This window comes from Oncorhynchus gorbuscha, unplaced genomic scaffold (genome assembly GCF_021184085.1).
Source record: "Oncorhynchus gorbuscha isolate QuinsamMale2020 ecotype Even-year unplaced genomic scaffold, OgorEven_v1.0 Un_scaffold_487, whole genome shotgun sequence".
In the NCBI taxonomy this organism is placed as follows: Eukaryota; Metazoa; Chordata; class Actinopteri; order Salmoniformes; family Salmonidae; genus Oncorhynchus; species Oncorhynchus gorbuscha.
Genome location: NW_025745317.1, coordinates 648,218 through 669,483, shown reverse-complemented (window position 1 = coordinate 669,483; position 21,266 = coordinate 648,218). Strand labels below are relative to the sequence as shown.

The following is a 21,266-nucleotide window of genomic DNA, read 5'->3' as shown; positions in this document are numbered from 1 at the left end:
TTCCCTGAGGGACGGCCTGCTGATTTTCTTCCTCCTGGTGGTTCCCATCCTGGTGCTGCTGGATTATGCTGCTCTATGTGTTCAGAAGGGATACCCTGGAAAGATGCTTCAAAGGACCACGCTCCAGACGCTCTAGGTATCACTGTCTATCACTACGCTCCTGCTCTAGGTAAACACTGTCTATCACCACGCTTATTCACTGTCTATCACCGCGCCTAGGTAAACACTGTCTATCACCACGCTCCAGACGCTCTAGGTAAACACTGTCTATCACCACGATTAGGTTCCCTGAGGTAAACACTGTCTATCACCGCTCTAGGTAAACACTGTCTATCACCACTGCTTCTCCCAGATTATTCCCTGAGGTAAACACTGTCTGATCCTTCGCTCAGGTAAACACTGTCTATCACCATCCAGACGCTCTAGGTAAACACTGTCTATCACCACGCTCTAGGTAAACACTGTCTAGGTAAACACTGTCTATCACCGCGCTCTAGGTAAACACTGTCTATCACCACGCTCCAGACGCTCTAGGTAAACACTGTCTATCACCACGCTCTAGGTAAACACTGTCTATCACCGCGCTCTAGGTAAACACTGTTTATCACCACGCTCTAGGTAAACACTGTCTATCACCGCGCTCTAGGTAAACACTGTCTATCACCGCGCTCTAGGTAAACACTGTCTATCACCACGCTCCAGACGCTCTAGGTAAACACTGTCTATCACCACGCTCTAGGTAAACACTGTCTAGGTAAACACCGTCTATCACCACGCTCCAGACGCTCTAGGTAAACACTGTCTATCACCACGCTCTAGGTAAACACTGTCTATCACCGCGCTCTAGGTAAACACTGTTTATCACCACGCTCTAGGTAAACACTGTCTATCACCGCGCTCTAGGTAAACACTGTCTATCACCGCGCTCTAGGTAAACACTGTCTATCACCGCGCTCTAGGTAAACACTGTCTATCACCGCGCTCTAGGTAAACACTGTCTAGGTAAACACTGTCTATCACCGCGCTCTAGGTAAACACTGTCTATCACTCCAGACGCTCTAGGTAAACACTGTCTATCACCACGCTCTAGGTAAACACTGTCTATCACCACGCTCTAGGTAAACACTGTCTATCACCGCGCTCTAGGTAAACACTGTCTATCACCAGACGCTCTAGGTAAACACTGTCTATCACCACGCTCTAGGTAAACACTGTCTAGGTAAACACTGTCTATCACCGCGCTCTAGGTAAACACTGTCTATCACCACGCTCCAGACGCTCTAGGTAAACACTGTCTATCACCACGCTCTAGGTAAACACTGTCTATCACCGCGCTCTAGGTAAACACTGTTTATCACCACGCTCTAGGTAAACACTGTCTATCACCGCGCTCTAGGTAAACACTGTCTATCACCGCGCTCTAGGTAAACACTGTCTATCACCGCGCTCTAGGTAAACACTGTCTATCACCGCGCTCTAGGTAAACACTGTCTAGTAACACTCACCGCTCTAGGTAAACACTGTCTATCACCAGACGCTCTAGGTAAACACTGTCTATCACCACGCTCTAGGTAAACACTGTCTATCACCGCGCTCTAGGTAAACACTGTCTATCACCACGCTCCAGACGCTCTAGGTAAACACTGTCTATCACCACGCTCTAGGTAAACACTGTCTAGGTAAACACTGTCTATCACCGCGCTCTAGGTAAACACTGTCTATCACCACGCTCCAGACGCTCTAGGTAAACACTGTCTATCACCACGCTCTAGGTAAACACTGTCTATCACCGCGCTCTAGGTAAACACTGTCTATCACCACGCTCTAGGTAAACACTGTCTATCACTAGGTAAACACTGTCTATCACCGCGCTCTAGGTAAACACTGTCTATCACCGCGCTCTAGGTAAACACTGTCTATCACCGCGCTCTAGGTAAACACTGTCTATCACCTCCAGACGCTCTAGGTAAACACTGTCTATCACCACGCTCTAGGTAAACACTGTCTATCACCAGACGCTCTAGGTAAACACTGTCTATCACCACGCTCTAGGTAAACACTGTCTATCACCGCGCTCTAGGTAAACACTGTTTATCACCACGCTCTAGGTAAACACTGTCTATCACCGCGCTCTAGGTAAACACTGTCTATCACCGCGCTCTAGGTAAACACTGTCTATCACCGCGCTCTAGGTAAACACTGTCTATCACCGCGCTCTAGGTAAACACTGTCTATCACCGCGCTCTAGGTAAACACTGTCTATCACCGCGCTCTAGGTAAACACTGTCTATCACCGCGCTCTAGGTAAACACTGTCTATCACCGCGCTCTAGGTAAACACTATCACCGCGCTCTAGGTAAACACTATCACCGCGCTCTAGGTAAACACTATCACCGCGCTCTAGGTAAACACTATCACCGCGCTCTAGGTAAACACTATCACCGCGCTCTAGGTAAACACTGTCTATCACCGCGCTCTAGGTCAACACTGTCTATCACCGCGCTCCAGGCGCTCTAGGTAAACACTGTCTATCACCACGCTCTAGGTAAACACTGTCTATCACCGCGCTCTAGGTAAACACTGTCTATCACGCTCCAGACGCTCTAGGTAAACACTGTCTATCACCACGCTCTAGGTAAACACTGTCTAGGTCACTGTCTATCACCGCGCTCTAGGTAAACACTGTCTATCACCAGACGCTCTAGGTAAACACTGTCTATCACCACGCTCTAGGTAAACACTGTCTATCACCGCGCTCTAGGTAAACACTGTCTATCACCACGCTCCAGACGCTCTAGGTAAACACTGTCTATCACCACGCTCTAGGTAAACACTGTCTATCACCGCGCTCTAGGTAAACACTGTTTATCACCACGCTCTAGGTAAACACTGTCTATCACCGCGCTCTAGGTAAACACTGTCTATCACCACGCTCCAGACGCTCTAGGTAAACACTGTCTATCACCACGCTCTAGGTAAACACTGTCTAGGTAAACACCGTCTATCACCACGCTCCAGATGCTCTAGGTAAACACTGTCTATCACCACGCTCTAGGTAAACACTGTCTATCACCGCGCTCTAGGTAAACACTGTTTATCACCACGCTCTAGGTAAACACTGTCTATCACCGCGCTCTAGGTAAACACTGTCTATCACCGCGCTCTAGGCTCTAGGTAAACACTGTCTATCACCGCGCTCTAGGTAAACACTGTCTATCACCGCGCTCTAGGCTGTCTAGGTAAACACTGTCTATCACCGCGCTCTAGGTAAACACTGTCTATCACCACGCTCCAGACGCTCTAGGTAAACACTGTCTATCACCACGCTCTAGGTAAACACTGTCTATCACCGCGCTCTAGGTAAACACTGTCTATCACACGCTCCAGAGCTCTAGGTAAACACTGTCTATCACCACGCTCTAGGTAAACACTGTCTAGGTAAACACTGTCTATCACCGCGCTCTAGGTAAACACTGTTATCACCACGCTCCAGACGCTCTAGGTAAACACTGTCATCAACGCTCTAGGTAAACACTGTCTATCACCGCGCTCTAGGTAAACACTGTTTATCACCACGCTCTAGGTAAACACTGTCTATCACCGCGCTCTAGGTAAACACTGTCTATCAGCGCTCTAGGTAAACACTGTCTATCACCGCGCTCTAGGTAAACACTGTCTATCACCACGCTCCAGACGCTCTAGGTAAACACTGTCTATCAGCTCTAGGTAAACGCTCTAGGTAAACACTGTCTATCACTCAGACGCTCTAGGTAAACACTGTCTATCACCGCGCTCTAGGTAAACACTGTCTATCACCGCGCTCTAGGTAAACACTGTCTATCACCGCGCTCTAGGTAAACACTGTCTATCACCGCGCTCTAGGTAAACACTGTCTATCACCGCGCTCTAGGTAAACACTGTCTATCACCGCGCTCTAGGTAAACACTGTCTATCACCGCGCTCTAGGTAAACACTGTCTATCACCGCGCTCTAGGTCATGGCACTGTCTATCACCGCGCTCCAGGCGCTCTAGGTCAACACTGTGATCACCGCGCTCTGAGGTAAACACTGTCTATCACCGCGCTCTAGGTAAACACTGTCTATCACCGCGCTCTAGGTAAACACTGTCTATCACCGCGCTCTAGGTAAACACTGTCTATCACCGCGCTCTAGGTAAACACTGTCATCACCACGCTCTAGGTAAACACTGTCTATCACCGCGCTCTAGGTAAACAATCACCGCGCTCCAGGCTAGGTAAACACTGTCATCACCGCGCTCTAGGTAATGACTGTCCATCACCACGCTCTAGGTAAACACTGTCTATCACCGCGCTCTAGGTAAACACTGTCTATCACCGCGCTCTAGGTAAACACTGTCTATCACCGCGCTCTAGGTAAACACTGTCTATCACCGCGCTCTAGGTAAACACTGTCTATCACCGCGCTCTAGGTAAACAGAGGTAAACACTGTCTATCACCCGCTCCAGGCGCTCTAGGTAAACTGCTCTAGGTAAACACTGTCTATCACCGCGCTCTGGGACACTGTTACCGCGCTCTAGGTAAACACTGTCTTATCACCGCGCTCCAGACGCTCTAGGTAAACACTGTCTATTTTCTAGGTAAACACTGTCATCACCGCGCTCTAGGTAAACACTGTCTATCACCACGCTCTAGGTAAACACTGTCTATCACCGCGCTCTAGGTAAACACTGTCTATCACTGCGCTCCAGGCGCTCTAGGTAAACACTGTCTATCACCGCGCTCTAGGTAAACACTGTCTATCACCGCGCTCCAGGCGCTCTAGGTAAACACTGTCTATCACCGCGCTCCAGGCGCTCTAGGTAAACACTGTCTATCACCGCGCTCCAGGCGTTCTAGGTAAACACTGTCTATCACCACGCTGATTGCGGATTCTAGAGTGTTCCTCTGAAATTCTATCGCTAATTGGATAGACACCTAGCTATGGATACTTACAGTTGAAGTTGGAAGTTTACATACACCTTAGCCATATTACATTTAAACTCAGTTTTTCACAATTCTTGACATTTAATCAGAGTAAAAATTCCCTGTTTTAGGTCAGTTAGGATCAACACTTTATTTTAAGAATGTGAAATGTCAGAATAATAGTAGAGAGTGATTTATTTCAGCTTGTATTTCTTTCATCACATTCCCAGTGGTCAGAAGTTTACATACACTCAAATAGTATTTGGTAGTATTGCCTTTAAAATTTTTAACTTCGGTCAAATGTTTCTGGTAGCCTTCCACAGGCTTCCCACAATAAGTTGGGTGAATTTTGGCCCATTTCTTCTGACAGAGCTGGTGTAACCGAGTCAGGTTTGTAGGCCTCCTTGCTCGAACACGCTTTCAGTTCTGCCCACAATTTTTCTTTGGTATTGAGGTCTTGGCTTTGTGATGGCCACTCCAATACCTTGACTTTTTTGCCCTTAAGCCATTTTGTGACAACTTTGAAAGTATGTTTGGGGTCATTGTCCATTTGGAAGACCCATTTGCAACCAAGCTTTAACTTCCTGACTGATGTCTTGAGATGTTGCTTCAATATATCCACATCATTTTCCTACCTCATGATGCCATCTATTTTGTGACGTGCACCAGTCCCTCCTGCAGCAAACCACCCCCACAACATGATGCTGCCATCCCCGTGCTTAATATATAATAATAATATATGCCATTTAGCAGACGCTTTTATCCAAAGCCAAACTTACAGTCATGTGTGCATACACTGCGTATGGGTGGTCCCGGGGATCGAACCCACTACCCTGGCACAAGCGCCATGCTCTACCAACTGAGCTACAGTTGGGATGGTGTTCTTCAGGCTTGCAAGCATCCCCTTTTCCTCCAAACATGACGATGGTCATTATGGCCAAACAGTTCTATTTTCATTTCATCAGACCAGAGGACATTTCTCCAAAAAGTACGATCTTTGTCCCCATGTGCAGTTGCAAACCGTAGTCTGGCTTTATGGCGGTTTTGGAGCAGCGGCTTCTTCCTTGCTGAGCGGCCTTTCAGGTTATGTTGATATAGGACTCGTCAGAAGCTTCTAAAGCCATGACATCATTTTCTGGAATGTTCCAAGCTGTTTAAAGGCACAGTCAACTTAGTGAATGTAAACTTCTGCCCCACTGGAATTGTGATACAGTGAAATAATCTGTCTGTAAACAATTGTTGGAAAAATTACTTGTGTCATGCACAAAGTAGATGTCCTCACCGACTTGCCAAAACTATCATTTGTTAACAAGAAATGTGTGGAGTGGTTTATAAATGAGTTTTAATGACTCCAACCCAAGTGTATGTAAACTTCCGACTTCAACTGTAGTTTATGGACACCTAGATTATGAGTAAACCAACAAAATGTCAATAAAGATTCTTGTCTCTGTAAATTGGGTTCATCTCATCACAAAACTGTTCAAACCTAGATGGTGGCACTGCTTTGATTAGTTTAACAGGTTGTGTGACATAGAAATTGTATGAGATTAAAAGCATATAGTATGTAAAACTGGGTGACTTTCTCTGGGTCACAGCTGTTGCATTTCACATGATGATTTCTAATGTACGCAGGTCAGGAAACACAGCAAATGGCCAAGCGAATGGCAATGCCCCGAAACAACCAACTACACAACCTCCAGCAACACAGGCCACACCCCCTCAGGTAAACTGTTCCCCCCAGCAACACAGGCCCCACCCCCTCAGGTAAACTGTTCCCCCCAGCAACACAGGCCCACCCCCTCAGGTAAACTGTTCCCCCAGCAACACAGGCCCCACCCCCTCAGCTAAACTGTTCCCCCAGCAACACAGGCCCCACCCCCTCGGGTAAACTGTTCCCCCAGCACCCCCTCGGGTAAACTGTTCCCCAGCAACACAGGCCCCACCCCCTCAGGTAAACTGTTCCCCCAGCAACACAGGCCCCACCCCTCAGGTAAACTGTTCCCCCAGCAACACAGGCCCCACCCCCTCAGGTAAACTGTTCCCCCAGCAACACAGGCCCCACCCCTCGGGTAAACTGTTCCCCCAGCAACACAGGCCCCACCCCTCAGGTAAACTGTTCCCCCAGCAACACAGGCCCCACCCCCTCAGGTAAACTGTTTCCCCAGCAACACAGGCCAACACAGGCCCCACCCCCTCGGGTAAACTGTTACCCCAGCAACACAGGCCCCACCCCTCAGGTAAACTGTTTTCCAGCAACACAGGCCAACACAGGCCCCACCCCTCGGGTAAACTGTTCCTCCAGCAACACAGGCCCCACCCCCTCGGGTAAACTGTTCCCCCAGCAACACAGGCCCCACCCCTCGGGTAAACTGTTCTCCCAGCAACACAGGCCCCACCCCCTCGGGTAAACTGTTCGCCCAGCAACACAGGCCCCACCCCCTCGGGTAAACTGTTCCTCCCAGCAACACAGGCCCCACCCCTCGGGTAAACTGTTCCTCCCAGCAACACAGGCCCCACCCCCTCGGGTAAACAGTTCTCCCAGCAACACAGGCCCCACCCCCTCGGGTAAACAGTTCTCCCAGAAACACAGGCCCCACCCCTCGGGTAAACAGTTCTCCCAGCAACACAGGCCCCACCCCCTCGGGTAAACAGTTCTCCCAGCAACACAGGCCCCACCCCTCAGGTAAACTGTTCGCCCAGCAACACTGGCCCCACCCCCTCAGGTAAACTGTTCTCCCAGCAACAGGCCCCACCCCCTCGGGTAAACTGTTCGCCCAGCAACACAGGCCCCACCCCTCGGGTAAACTGTTCCTCCCAGCAACACAGGCCCCACCCCCTCGGGTAAACAGTTCCCCCAGCAACACAGGCCCCACCCCCTCAGGGTAAACTGTTCCCCCAGCAACACATGCCCCACCCCCTCAGGTAAACTGTTCCCCCAGCAACACAGGCCCCACCCCTCGGGTAAACTGTTCTCCCAGCAAACACAACTGTTCCTCCCCCACCCCCTCAGGTAAACTGTTCTCCCAGCAACACAGGCCCCACCCCCTCGGGTAAACTGTTCTCCCAGCAACACAGGCCCCACCCCTCGGGTAAACTGTTCCTCCCAGCAACACAGGCCCCACCCCTCAGGTAAACAGTTCACCCAGCAACACAGGCCCCACCCCCTCGGGTAAACTGTTCCTCCCAGCAACACATGCCCCACCCCCCTCAGGTAAACAGTTCCACTACATGTACAGTGGGATCTGATATTGACACCCTTGATAAAAATGAGCAAAAATTATTTAAATACTCATCTATTACATTTTTTTTATCTATTACAAAAATTGAAATTATATGATTTAATACATCATTCTCAAAGGTACGTCTTAGACCATTCCTCCATACAGATCCTTCATATCCTTTGTCTGTGCTTGTGGACTGCCCTCCTCCATACAGATCCTTCATATCCTTTGTCTGTGCTTGTGGACTGCCCTCCTCCATTCAGATCCTTCATATCCTTTGTCTGTGCTTGTGGACTGCCCTCCTCCATTCAGATCCTTCATATCCTTTGTCTGTGCTTGTGGACTGCCCTCCTCCATTCAGATCCTTCATATCCTTTGTCTGTGCTTGTGGACTGCCCTCCTCCATTCAGATCCTTCATATCCTTTGTCTGTGCTTGTGGACTGCCCTCCTCCATTCAGATCCTTCATATCCTTTGTCTGTGCTTGTGGACTGCCCTCCTCCATTCAGATCCTTCATATCCTTTGTCTGTGCTTGTGGACTGCCCTCCTCCATTCAGATCCTTCATATCCTTTGTCTGTGCTTGTGGACTGCCCTCCTCCATTCAGATCCTTCATATCCTTTGTCTGTGCTTGTGGACTGCCCTCCTCCATTCAGATCCTTCATATCCTTTGTCTGTGCTTGTGGACTGCCCTCCTCCATTCAGATCCTTCATCAGATATCCTTTGTCTGTGCTTGTGGACTGCCCTCCTCCATTCAGATCCTTCATATCCTTTGTCTGTGCTTGTGGACTGCCCTCCTCCATTCAAACCACAGGATTTCAGTGAGATGGCCATCGATAAATGTAGATTATGAATGTTGCATTGGAACCGGTGCTTTGGTCAGATGAGAATAACGTCTGTTATTACCACCCAGTGGTGAGTTCAGTGTGTCTGAGAATACAAGCCACGTCCACCCAGTGGTGAGTTCAGTGTGTCTGAGAATACAAGCCACGTCCACCCAGTGGTGAGTTCAGTGTGTCTGAGAATACAAGCCACGTCCACCCAGTGGTGAGTTCAGTGTGTCTGAGAATACAGCATTCACCTTATGACATCCAGTGGAACAGTCACTTTACAATAGTGCATCTAAAACTTAAGGGGGGTGAGAGGGATTACTTATCCTATCCTAGGTATTCCTTAAAGAGGTGGGGTTTCAGGTGTCTCCGGAAGGTGGTGATTGACTCCGCTGTCCTGGCGTCGTGAGGGAGTTTGTTCCACTATTGGGGGCCAGGGCAGCGAACAGTTTTGACTGGGCTGAGCGGGAGCTGTACTTCCTCAGTGGTAGGGAGGCGAGCAGGCCAGAGGTGGATGAACGCAGTGCCCTTGTTTGGGTGTAGGGCCTGATCAGAGCCTGGAGGTACTGAGGTGCCGTTCCCCTCACAGCTCCGTAGGCAAGCACCATGGTCTTGTAGCGGATGCGACCTTCAACTGGAAGCCAGTGGAGAGAACGGAGGAGCGGGGTGACGTGAGAGAACTTGGGAAGGTTGAACACCAGACGGGCTGCGGCGTTCTGGATGAGTTGAAGGGGTTTAATGGCACAGGCAGGGAGCCCAGCCAACAGCGAGTTGCAGTAATCCAGACGGGAGATGACAAGTGCCTGGATTAGGACCTGCGCCGCTTCCTGTGTGAGGCAGGGTCGTACTCTGCGGATGTTGTAGAGCATGAACCTACAGGAACGGGCCACCGCCTTGATGTTGGTTGAGAACGACAGGGTGTTGTCCAGGATCACGCCAAGGTTCTTGGCGCTCTGGGAGGAGGACACAATGGAGTTGTCAACCGTGATGGCGAGATCATGGAACGGGCAGTCCTTCCCCGGGAGGAAGAGCAGCTCCGTCTTGCCGAGGTTCAGCTTGAGGTGGTGATCCGTCATCCACACTGATATGTCTGCCAGACATGCAGAGATGCGATTCGCCACCTGGTCATCAGAAGGGGGAAAGGAGAAGATTAATTGTGTGTCGTCTGCATAGCAATGATAAGAGAGACCATGTGAGGTTATGACAGAGCCAAGTGACTTGGTGTATAGCGAGAATAGGAGAGGGCCAAGAACAGAGCCCTGGGGGACACCAGTGGTGAGAGCGCGTGGTGAGGAGACAGATTCTCGCCACGCCACCTGGTAGGAGCGACCTGTCAGGTAGGACGCAATCCAAGCGTGGGCCGTGCCGGAGATGCCCAACTCGGAGAGGGTGGAGAGGAGGATCTGATGGTTCACAGTATCGAAGGCAGCCGATAGATCTAGAAGGATGAGAGCAGAGGAGAGAGAGTTAGCTTTAGCAGTGCGGAGCGCCTCCGTGATACAGAGGAGAGCAGTCTCAGTTGAATGACTAGTCTTGAAACCTGACTGATTTGGATCAAGAAGGTCATTCAGAGAGAGATAGCGGGAGAGCTGGACATCCCTGGACAGAACTGGCCAGCAGGGTCAGGCCCCAATATCTTCCGACAGATGGCATCATCAACGGGACATATGTTGCCATCGCTCTATCTGCAAACCTAATATGTGTAAATATGTGTATGAACACAAGATTCAATAACTGAGCCATAAACTGAACAAGTTCCACAGACATGTGACTAACAGAAATGGAATATTGTGTTCAAAATCAAAAGTAACAGTCTGGTGTGGCCACCATCTGCATTAAGTACTGCAGTGCATCTCCTCCTCATGGACTGCACCAGATTTGCAAATTCTTGCTGTGAGATGTTACCCCACTCTTCCACTAAGGCACCTGCACGTTTACTGACATTTATGGGGAGAATGGCCCTAGCCCTCACCCTCCGATCCAACAGGTCCCAGACGTGCTTAATGGGATTGAGTTCCGGGCTCTTCGCTGGCCATGGAAAGAACCCTGACATTCCTGTCTTATACAAGCCACGTCCACCCAGTGGTTAGTTCAGTGTGTCTGAGAATACAAGCCACGTCCACCCAGTGGTGAGTTCAGTGTGTCTGAGAATACAAGCCACGTCCACCCAGTGGTTAGTTCAGTGTGTCTGAGAATACAAGCCACGTCCACCCAGTGGTTAGTTCAGTGTGTCTGAGAATACAAGCCACGTCCACCCAGTGGTTAGTTCAGTGTGTCTGAGAATACAAGCCACGTCCACCCAGTGGTGAGTTCAGTGTGTCTGAGAATACAAGCTACGTCCACCCAGTGGTGAGTTCAGTGTGTCTGAGAATACAAGCCACGTCCACCCAGTGGTGAGTTCAGTGTGTCTGAGAATACAAGCCACGTCCACCCAGTGGTGAGTTCAGTGTGTCTGAGAATACAAGCCACGTCCACCCAGTGGTGAGTTCAGTGTGTCTGAGATCTAGCCTGGTCATGGGAGTGGACTACACAACACAGATCTAGCCTGGTCATGGGAGTGGGCTACACAACACAGATCTAGCCTGGTCATGGGAGTGGACTACACAACACAGATCTAGCCTGGTCATGGGAGTGGGCTACACAAACAGATCTAGCCTGGTCATGGGAGTGGACTACACAACACAGATCTAGCCTGGTCATGGGAGTGGGCTATACAACACAGATCTAGCCTGGTCATGGGAGTGGACTACACAACACAGATCTAGCCTGGTCATGGGAGTGGACTACACAACACAGATCTAGCCTGGTCATGGGAGTGGGCTATACAACACAGATCTAGCCTGGTCATGGGAGTGGACTATACAACACTGATCTAGCCTGGTCATGGGAGTGGGCTACACAAACAGATCTAGCCTGGTCATGGGAGTGGACTACACAACACTGATCTAGCCTGGTCATGGGAGTGGACTACACAACACAGATCTAGCCTGGTCATGGGAGTGGACTACACAACACAGATCTAGCCTGGTCATGGGAGTGGACTACACAACACAGATCTAGCCTGGTCATGGGAGTGGACTACACAACACAGATCTAGTCTGGTCATGGGAGTGGGCTACACAACACAGATCTAGCCTGGTCATGGGAGTGGGCTATACAACACAGATCTAGCCTGGTCATGGGAGTGGGCTATACAACACAGATCTAGCCTGGTCATGGGAGTGGACTACACAACACAGATCTAGTCTGGTCATGGGAGTGGACTACACAACACAGATCTAGTCTGGTCATGGGAGTGGGCTACACAACACAGATCTAGCCTGGTCATGGGAGTGGGCTATACAACACTGATCTAGCCTGGTCATGGGAGTGGACTACACAACACAGATCTAGCCTGGTCATGGGAGTGGACTACACAACACAGATCTAGCCTGGTCATGGGAGTGGACTACACAACACAGATCTAGCCTGGTCATGGGAGTGGACTACACAACACAGATCTAGTCTGGTCATGGGAGTGGGCTACACAACACAGATCTAGCCTGGTCATGGGAGTGGGCTATACAACACAGATCTAGCCTGGTCATGGGAGTGGGCTATACAACACAGATCTAGCCTGGTCATGGGAGTGGACTACACAACACAGATCTAGTCTGGTCATGGGAGTGGACTACACAACACAGATCTAGTCTGGTCATGGGAGTGGGCTACACAACACAGATCTAGCCTGGTCATGGGAGTGGGCTATACAACACAGATCTAGCCTGGTCATGGGAGTGGGCTATACAACACAGATCTAGCCTGGTCATGGGAGTGGACTATACAACACAGATCTAGCCTGGTCATGGGAGTGAACTATACAACACAGATCTAGCCTGGTCATGGGAGTGGGCTATACAACACAAACAGATCTAGCCTGGTCATGGGAGTGGGCTATACAACACAGATCTAGCCTGGTCATGGGAGTGGGCTATACAACACAGATCTAGCCTGGTCATGGGAGTGGACTATACAACACTGATCTAGCCTGGTCATGGGAGTGGGCTACACAACACAGATCTAGTCTGGTCATGGGAGTGGGCTATACAACACAGATCTAGCCTGGTCATGGGAGTGGGCTATACAACACAGATCTAGCCTGGTCATGGGAGTGGGCTATACAACACAGATCTAGCCTGGTCATGGGAGTGGACTACACAACACAGATCTAGCCTGGTCATGGGAGTGGACTACACAACACAGATCTAGCCTGGTCATGGGAGTGGACTACACAACACAGATCTAGCCTGGTCATGGGAGTGGGCTATACAACACAGATCTAGCCTGGTCATGGGAGTGGGCTATACAACACAGATCTAGCCTGGTCATGGGAGTGGGCTATACAACACAGATCTAGCCTGGTCATGGGAGTGGGCTATACAACACAGATCTAGCCTGGTCATGGGAGTGGGCTATACAACACAGATCTAGCCTGGTCATGGGAGTGGACTACACAACACAGATCTAGCCTGGTCATGGGAGTGGACTACACAACACTGATCTAGCCTGGTCATGGGAGTGGACTACACAACACAGATCTAGCCTGGTCATGGGAGTGGACTATACAACACAGATCTAGCCTGGTCATGGGAGTGGACTACACAACACAGATCTAGCCTGGTCATGGGAGTGGACTACACAACACAGATCTAGCCTGGTCATGGGAGTGGGCTATACAACACAGATCTAGCCTGGTCATGGGAGTGGGCTATACAACACAGATCTAGTCTGGTCATGGGAGTGGGCTATACAACACAGATCTAGCCTGGGCATGGGAGTGGGCTATACAACACAGATCTAGCCTGGTCATGGGAGTGGGCTATACAACACAGATCTAGCCTGGTCATGGGAGTGGGCTATACAACACAGATCTAGCCTGGTCATGGGAGTGGGCTATACAACACAGATCTAGCCTGGTCATGGGAGTGGGCTATACAACACAGATCTAGCCTGGTCATGGGAGTGGGCTATACAACACAAACAGACCTTTTCCAGTACGTGACTTATTAACCAGTTTACATGGTGTAGTAATTCTGCTCTCTTCATCTGTTTCCAGGCAATGCCTACATATCCACCATCCTCTACCTCAGGACCCAGGTATTAATGCTTTATAGCATATTGGGGGGGGGGCGGGGAAGAGTGTCCATATTACAAACGCCTTAGTTGAATGTTTTAATGTTGATTTGAGTTTTAATCTGCCACTTAGGTATGGAGAAAACAACAATTGGAACCAACCTCCTGCCTCCCAGCCACCTCTCCCCCAGCAAGGCCCAGGTGTTCCCAAACCCATCCCTCCCAAGCATTAACCCTGACAGGAACACCCTAACCCTGACAGGAACACCCCTAACCCTGACAGGAACACCCCTAACCCTGACAGGAACACCCCTAACCCTGACAGGAACACCCCTAACCCTGACAGGAACACCCCTAACCCTGACAGGAACACCCCTAACCCTGACAGGAACACCCCTAACCCTGACAGGAACACCCCTAACCCTGACAGGAACACCCCAGGAACACATAATGGGGGGCTCTTCCTTTATTCGTTATTGTAAATTTCATATTTGTATTTTACTCACATTTGTATGTTTGTTTGTGGATATCTAAAAATAATAATAATTTAAAAAACATTTTATTGCAGGAACATGATTTGGTGACAGGGACTTTTTTAAAGATATTGTTTTTTACATTATTACCATGGAAATTAAGGTAACATATTTTGTAATAAAAATATACATATTGTTGATATTGTTCAGTTCCAGAAAGGCTCAATTTATTTTATGAGCGGTTTACAAGATTTTTAAAAAAATATTTAAATGTTACTCATAATAAAAATTTAATATAATATTTCCTGCCTTATTGTCCATTGTTTTATTAGGCCAATCTTTCATTCCGAGGTACAGTAGAATATTACCAGAGTGACTAAACCCAGAGGTACAGTCGAATATTACCAGAGTTTCTAAACCCAGAGGTACAGTAGAATATTACCAGAGTTTCTAAACCCAGAGGTACAGTAGAATATTACCAGAGTTACTAAACCCAGAGGTACAGTCGAATATTACCAGAGTTACTAAACCCAGAGGTACAGTAGAATATTACCAGAGTTTCTAAACCCAGAGGTACAGTAGAATATTACCAGAGTTACTAAACCCAGAGGCGCAACATCGCGAGATTTCTAGTAAAGCTTGTGAAACAGACCATGCCGGAGTTTGAAAAGTCTAATCAAATTATTTCTGACTTACTTTGTAGACAGCAGGTGTAGACTAACAGTGGAAATCAGTAGAAAATAACATGGCTGTGTGTGTGTATATATATATATATATATATATATGGTTGTGTGTGTATAGGTCTGTTTGTGTTGTGTGTGTGTGTGTGTGTGTGTGTGTATATATATATATGGGTGTGTGTGTATAGGTCTGTTTGTGTTGTGTGTGTATATATATATATGGGTGTGTGTGTGTATATATATGGGTGTGTGTGTGTATATATATGGGTGTGTGTGTATAGGTCTGTTTGTGTTGTGTGTGTGTATATATATATGGGTGTGTGTATAGGTCTGTTTGTGTTTTATGTGTTGTGTGTGTATATATATATATATATATATGGGTGTGTGTGTGTGTGTATATATATATATGGGTGTGTGTGTGTATATATATATATGGGTGTGTGTGTGTATATATATATGGGTGTGTGTGTGTATATATATGGGTGTGTGTGTGTATAGGTCTGTTTGTGTTTTATGTGTTGTGTGTGTGTATATATATATATATATATGGGTGTGTGTGTGTATATATATGGGTGTGTGTGTGTGTATATATATGGGTGTGTGTGTATATATATATATGGGTGTGTGTGTGTATAGGTCTGTTTGTGTTTTATGTGTTGTGTGTGTATATATATATAACACAAACAGACCTATACACACACACCCATATATATACACACACAACACAAACAGTCCTATACACACACACAGAGCATTTGGAAAGTATTCAGACCCCTTGACTTTCTCCACATTTCTTTTACCTTACAGCCTTATTCTAAAATAATTACTATAAAATCCTCAATCTACACACAACATCCCATAATAACATACCGAAAACGGGTTTAGAAGTTTTTGCTAATTTCTAAAAGATAAAAAATATATTCAGACCCGTTGCTAGGAGACTCATATTGATCTCAGGTGCTTCCTGTTTCCATTGATCGTCTTTGAAATGTTTCTACAGCTTGATTGGAGTCCACCTGTGGTAAACTCAATTGATTGTTGTGAAGTGTTCGGTATTACTGCACTGTTGGAGTTAGAAACACAAGCATTTCGCTACACCCGCAATAACATCTGCCGAATATGTGACCAATGTCATCTACTAAATATGTGACCAATAGCATTTGATTTGAAAAACTTGTCGAAGTAGTGGCTTTGAGAAGGCGTGCACATGCGCAGTTCGACACGAGAGGACTCTTAGACCCGATGACGTGTTTATACGCATGAGTTTATCTGGTATAAACGGGGACTTCTGTTGGAGAATCAGTTTGAGCCGCTCTTTGATATTGTACTGTCTAGAACCTCCAGCACCACAGGCGGCAGCACAGGGCCATAAACTAGTATACTTATCAAACAAAACCACCATAGAAGTACTGGATTAAGAAGTGGACTTGTTATGGGTCAGGAAGAGGACATTCCTCAACAAATAATAGTTTAATAACGTTGCAAAGGTGACACATCGTTCCGTCGATGGATCTAAATGAAGATAGTGTTAATTTGCGATGTGCACCCGGATATGCTTGTGTGTTCTCTGCGGTTTACCTGCAGCAGGAAAGTCGACGCTCGCGCAGGCGGTCAACTCTCACTCTGCACAACGAGGATGGAGGTCCGCTGTCATTTCTTACGACGACCTGATTCCCGGTGACGCGTTCAATGTGAAGGAAGTCGAGGATGAGGAGGATATTCCGCGATCGCAGACGGTACATTACAAGTCTAAGTTCTGTTTATATCAATGTAGACTACTGAGAACTACATTCTCAACTACCCACCTGGGATTTTTTTGTGCCGAAATTCAATAAAATCTGCATTATTGAATTACACTGCCTATAAAGGTATCAAAAGGGAGTTAATTTCCATATAAATGCGTCATAGGTTTGATTGATAATGTAATGAAACTGCAAGGAGCAGGTCTCGAACCCTCGGGTCCTGCGCGATGTCGACTGTGCCGCAAAAGCATGCTCGATTTCCAGCGCTTATAAACCCAGGGTCGTTACAATATGATATACTATTTGAAATAGGCAACAGGGTTTGTCGTGAATGTATTCCTCATGTCACTGTGCCACAACCCCCATGTCTTTCAGCAGACTGAATGGAAATGAAGGAACAGGGTTTGTCGTGAATGTATTCCTCATGTCACTGTGCCACAACCCCATGTCTTTCAGCAGACTGAATGGAAATGAAGGAACAGGGTTTGTCGTGAATGTATTCCTCATGTCACTGTGCCACAACCCCCATGTCTTTCAGCAGACTGAATGGAAATGAAAGAACAGGGTTTGTCGTGAATGTATTCCTCATGTCACTGTGCCCAACCAATCATGTCTTCCACCAATGGAAATGAAGGACCAGATCAACAGACTGAATGTCAGGGTTTGGAGTGTGTCCTTGCCACAACCCCCACGTCTTTCAGACTCACAGGTCCCACCAATCAGCTTCCACCAATCATCTACCAGATCAACAGGGATGTCCGGAGTCGTCTCCTTCACGCCGCTCAGGTCTGCGGGACACCGGCGGGCTCTTCTCGGGTCTGCGGGACACCGGCGGGCTCTTCTCAGGTCTGCGGGACACCGGCGGGCTCTTCTCAGGTCTGCGGGACACCGGTGGGCTCTTCTCAGGTCTGCGGGACACCGGTGGGCTCTTCTCAGGTCTGCGGGACACCGGCGGGCTCTTCTCAGGTCTGCGGGACACCGGCGGGCTCTTCTCGGGTCTGCGGGACACCGGCGGGCTCTTCTCGGGTCTGCGGGACACCGGCGGGCTCTTCTCAGGCTTACCCATCACCTTCAGATCGACCACCGCCGCCACTCGTCATTCTGCTGGATGACAACTTCTACTATCCAAGCATGAGATACGAGGTGTACCAACTGGCCAGAAAACGTATGTTAAATCTGAAACCCCGTTACTGCACCGTCTGAAACCCTGTTGTAGAGAGTTACTGCACCGTCTGAAACCCTGTTGTAGAGAGTTACTGCACCGTCTGAAACCCTGTTACTGCACCGTCTGAAACCCCGTCGTAGAGAGTTACTGCACCGTCTGAAACTCCATCGTAGAGAGTTACTGCACCGTCTGAAACTCCATCGTAGAGAGTTACTGCACCGTCTGAAACCCTGTCGTAGAGAGTTACTGCACCGTCTGAAACCCCGTATTAGAGAGTTACTGCACCGTCTGAAACCTTGTTGTAGAGTTACTGCACCGTCTGAAACCCCGTTACTGCACCGTCTGAAACCCCGTTGTAGAGAGTTACTGCACCGTCTGAAACCCCGTTGTAGAGAGTTACTGCACCGTCTGAAACCCTGTTGTAGAGAGTTACTGCACCGTCTGAAACCCTGTTGTAGAGAGTTACTGCACCGTCTGAAACCCCGTTGTAGAGAGTTACTGCACCGTCTGAAACCCTGTTGTAGAGAGTTACTGCACCGTCTGAAACCCCGTTGTAGAGAGTTACTGCACCGTCTGAAACCCCGTTGTAGAGAGTTACTGCACCGTCTGAAACCCCGTTGTAGAGAGTTACTGCACCGTCTGAAACCCCGTTGTAGAGAGTTACTGCACCGTCTGAAACCCTGTTGTAGAGAGTTACTGCACCGTCTGAAACCCCGTTACTGCACCGTCTGAAACCCTGTTGTAGAGAGTTACTGCACAGTCTGAAACCCTTTTTTAGAGTTACTGCACCGTCTGAAACCCCATTACTGCACCGTCTGAAACCCCGTTACTGCACCGTCTGAAACCCTGTTGTAGAGAGTTACTGCACCGTCTGAAACCCTGTTGTAGAGAGTTACTGCACCGTCTGAAACCCCGTTGTAGAGAGTTACTGCACCGTCTGAAACCCCGTCGTAGAGAGTTACTGCACCGTCTGAAACCTCGTCGTCGAGAGTTACTGCACCGTCTGAAACCCCGTTACTGCACCGTCTGAAACCCTGTTGTAGAGAGTTACTGCACCGTCTGAAACCCTGTTGTAGAGAGTTACTGCACCGTCTGAAACCCTGTTACTGCACCGTCTGAAACCCCGTTACTGCACCGTCTGAAACCCCGTTACTGCACCGTCTGAAACCCTGTGAAATGTCTCGATAATATTTGTATTTAAAGCTGTTTGAAGCCCAAAACTGAAAGTACAATAATGCAAAAATAAGTATGAGAAGCATAGAAATTGCACACCTAGAACAGATCTACCGCTTTCTAAGACTTGCTTTCAATGAAAATGACAGATCTATAAGTCACATTTCTATGTGCATTTGGTCTGGTCGCCCAAAAAGTTACAAATTACCAAACAAAACAAACCCCTCTTAGCCCAAGGACGACTTTTAAATATGTCCACAGAAAACAAAAACACAGTTACAGGAACAACTGTGCAGATAAAGTTTGTTAACAGAATAAAACTGAGGGAGATTCGACCATAATTCTGTTACCAAACTTTTACATCTGCACAGTTTTTCCAGTAAATGTTTTTATTTATTTACTATGTAAATTGTTCAAACAAGTAGTCATTGTGCATAGAATTGTATGTATGGTTTGTTAAACTTTGAAATCAATGTTTTTAGTCTTCGTCTTAAATCAGAGTCTCGCCGTAATTCTGTTTCCGTGGAATTGCCCCGTACCAGTTAACGTTATGTGGTCATTTTAACCAGTTAGTAAATCATAGATATCGTTTGCCTACGTTGACATTTTTCTCTTTGAAACAGACTCTGTGGGATTCTGTCAGGTGTACGTCCACTGTCCCGTGGAGTCGTGTGTCAGGAGAAACCAGCTGAGGCCCCAGCCGTTACCCAGTGATGTTATAGTAGAGATGGCCAAGCGCATGGAGCCTCCAAACCCTCAGAGAAACTCATGGGAGCAGAACAGTGTCACTGTGGACAGCGAACACCACTTCACCATAGAATACATGTGAGTGAGTCTAGGGAAGTGTCCCCTTACACAAGAAATCAAATGTATTTATAAAGCCCTTCGTACATCAGCTGATATCTCAAAGTGATGTACAGAAACCCAGCCTAAAACCCCAAACAGCAAGCAATGCAGGTGTAGAAGCACTGTGGTTAGGAAAAACTCCCTAGAAAGGCCAAAACCTAGGAAGAAACCTAGAGAGGAACCAGGCTATGAGGGGTGGCCATTCCTCTTCTGGCTGTGCCGGGTGGAGATTATAACAGAACATGGCCAAGATGTTCAAATGTTCATAAATTACTAGCATGGTCAAATAATAATAATCACAGGCAGAACAGTTGAAACTGGAGCAGCAGCACGGCCAGGTGGACTGGGGACAGCAAGGAGTCATCATGTCAGGTAGTCCTGAGGCATGGTCCTCCGAGAGAGAGAGAGAGAATGAGAGAATCCGAGAGAGAGCACACTTAAATTCACACAGGACACCGGATAAGACAGGAGAAACACTCCAGCTATAACAGACTGACCCTAGACCCCCCGACACATAAACTACTGCAGCATAAATACTGGAGGCTGAGACAGGAGGGGTCGGGAGACACTGTGGCCCCATCCGAGGACACCCCCGGACAGGGCCAAACAGGAAGGATATAACAGACTAACCCCAGCCCCCCGACACATAAACTATTGCAGCATAAATACTGGAGACTGAGACAGGAGGGGTCAGGAGACACTGTGGCCCCATCCGAGGACACCCCCGGACAGGGCCAAACAGGAAGGATATAACAGACTAACTCCAGCCCCCAGACACATAAACTATTGCAGCATAAATACTGGAGGCTGAGACAGGAGGGGTCAGGAGACACTGTGGCCCCATCCGAGGACACCCCCGGACAGGGCCAAACAGGAAGGATATAACAGACTAACCCCAGCCCCCCGACACAAACTATTGCAGCATAAATACTGGAGGCTGAGACAGGAGGGGTCAGGAGACACTGTGGCCCCATCCGAGGACACCCCCGGACAGGGCCAAACAGGAAGGATATAACAGACTAACCCCAGCCCCCCGACACATAAACTCAGGAGACACTGTGGCCCCATCCGATCCAAGCA

The 21,266-nt window shown here is 48.3% G+C and overlaps 2 protein-coding genes across 2 annotated transcripts in view; both read left to right on the top strand.

Moving 5' to 3' along the window:
- Positions 1-65: 65 nt before the first annotated feature.
- LOC124018356 (extensin-like) lies at positions 66-14,874 on the top strand. The gene is made up of 4 exons (XM_046333632.1): positions 66-136; positions 6,577-6,667; positions 14,091-14,131; positions 14,241-14,874. Exons 1-4 carry the CDS (start codon positions 66-68, stop codon positions 14,338-14,340), a joined length of 303 nt encoding a protein of 100 aa, XP_046189588.1. The 3' UTR covers positions 14,341-14,874.
- Positions 14,875-16,613: 1,739 nt separating this feature from the next.
- The window catches only part of LOC124018355 (L-seryl-tRNA(Sec) kinase-like), an 86,498-nt gene continuing 81,845 nt past the window's right edge, over positions 16,614-21,266 (top strand). Inside the window, 5 exon segments of the mRNA XM_046333630.1 lie at positions 16,614-16,793; positions 16,796-16,996; positions 17,378-17,387; positions 17,712-18,167; positions 19,964-20,165. Coding sequence (XP_046189586.1) covers positions 16,767-16,793; positions 16,796-16,996; positions 17,378-17,387; positions 17,712-18,167; positions 19,964-20,165 — 896 coding nt within the window. The 5' untranslated portion in view covers positions 16,614-16,766.

Coding starts and splice junctions, on each gene's coding strand:
- LOC124018356 (XM_046333632.1), top strand. CDS start 66: ATGCTGCTCTATGTGTTCAGAAGGGATACCCTGGAAAGATGCTTCAAA. Junction 6,668..14,090: donor CACAGGCCACACCCCCTCAG/GTAAACTGTTCC, acceptor ATCTGTTTCCAG/GCAATGCCTACATATCCACC. Junction 14,132..14,240: donor TCCTCTACCTCAGGACCCAG/GTATTAATGCTT, acceptor TCTGCCACTTAG/GTATGGAGAAAACAACAATT.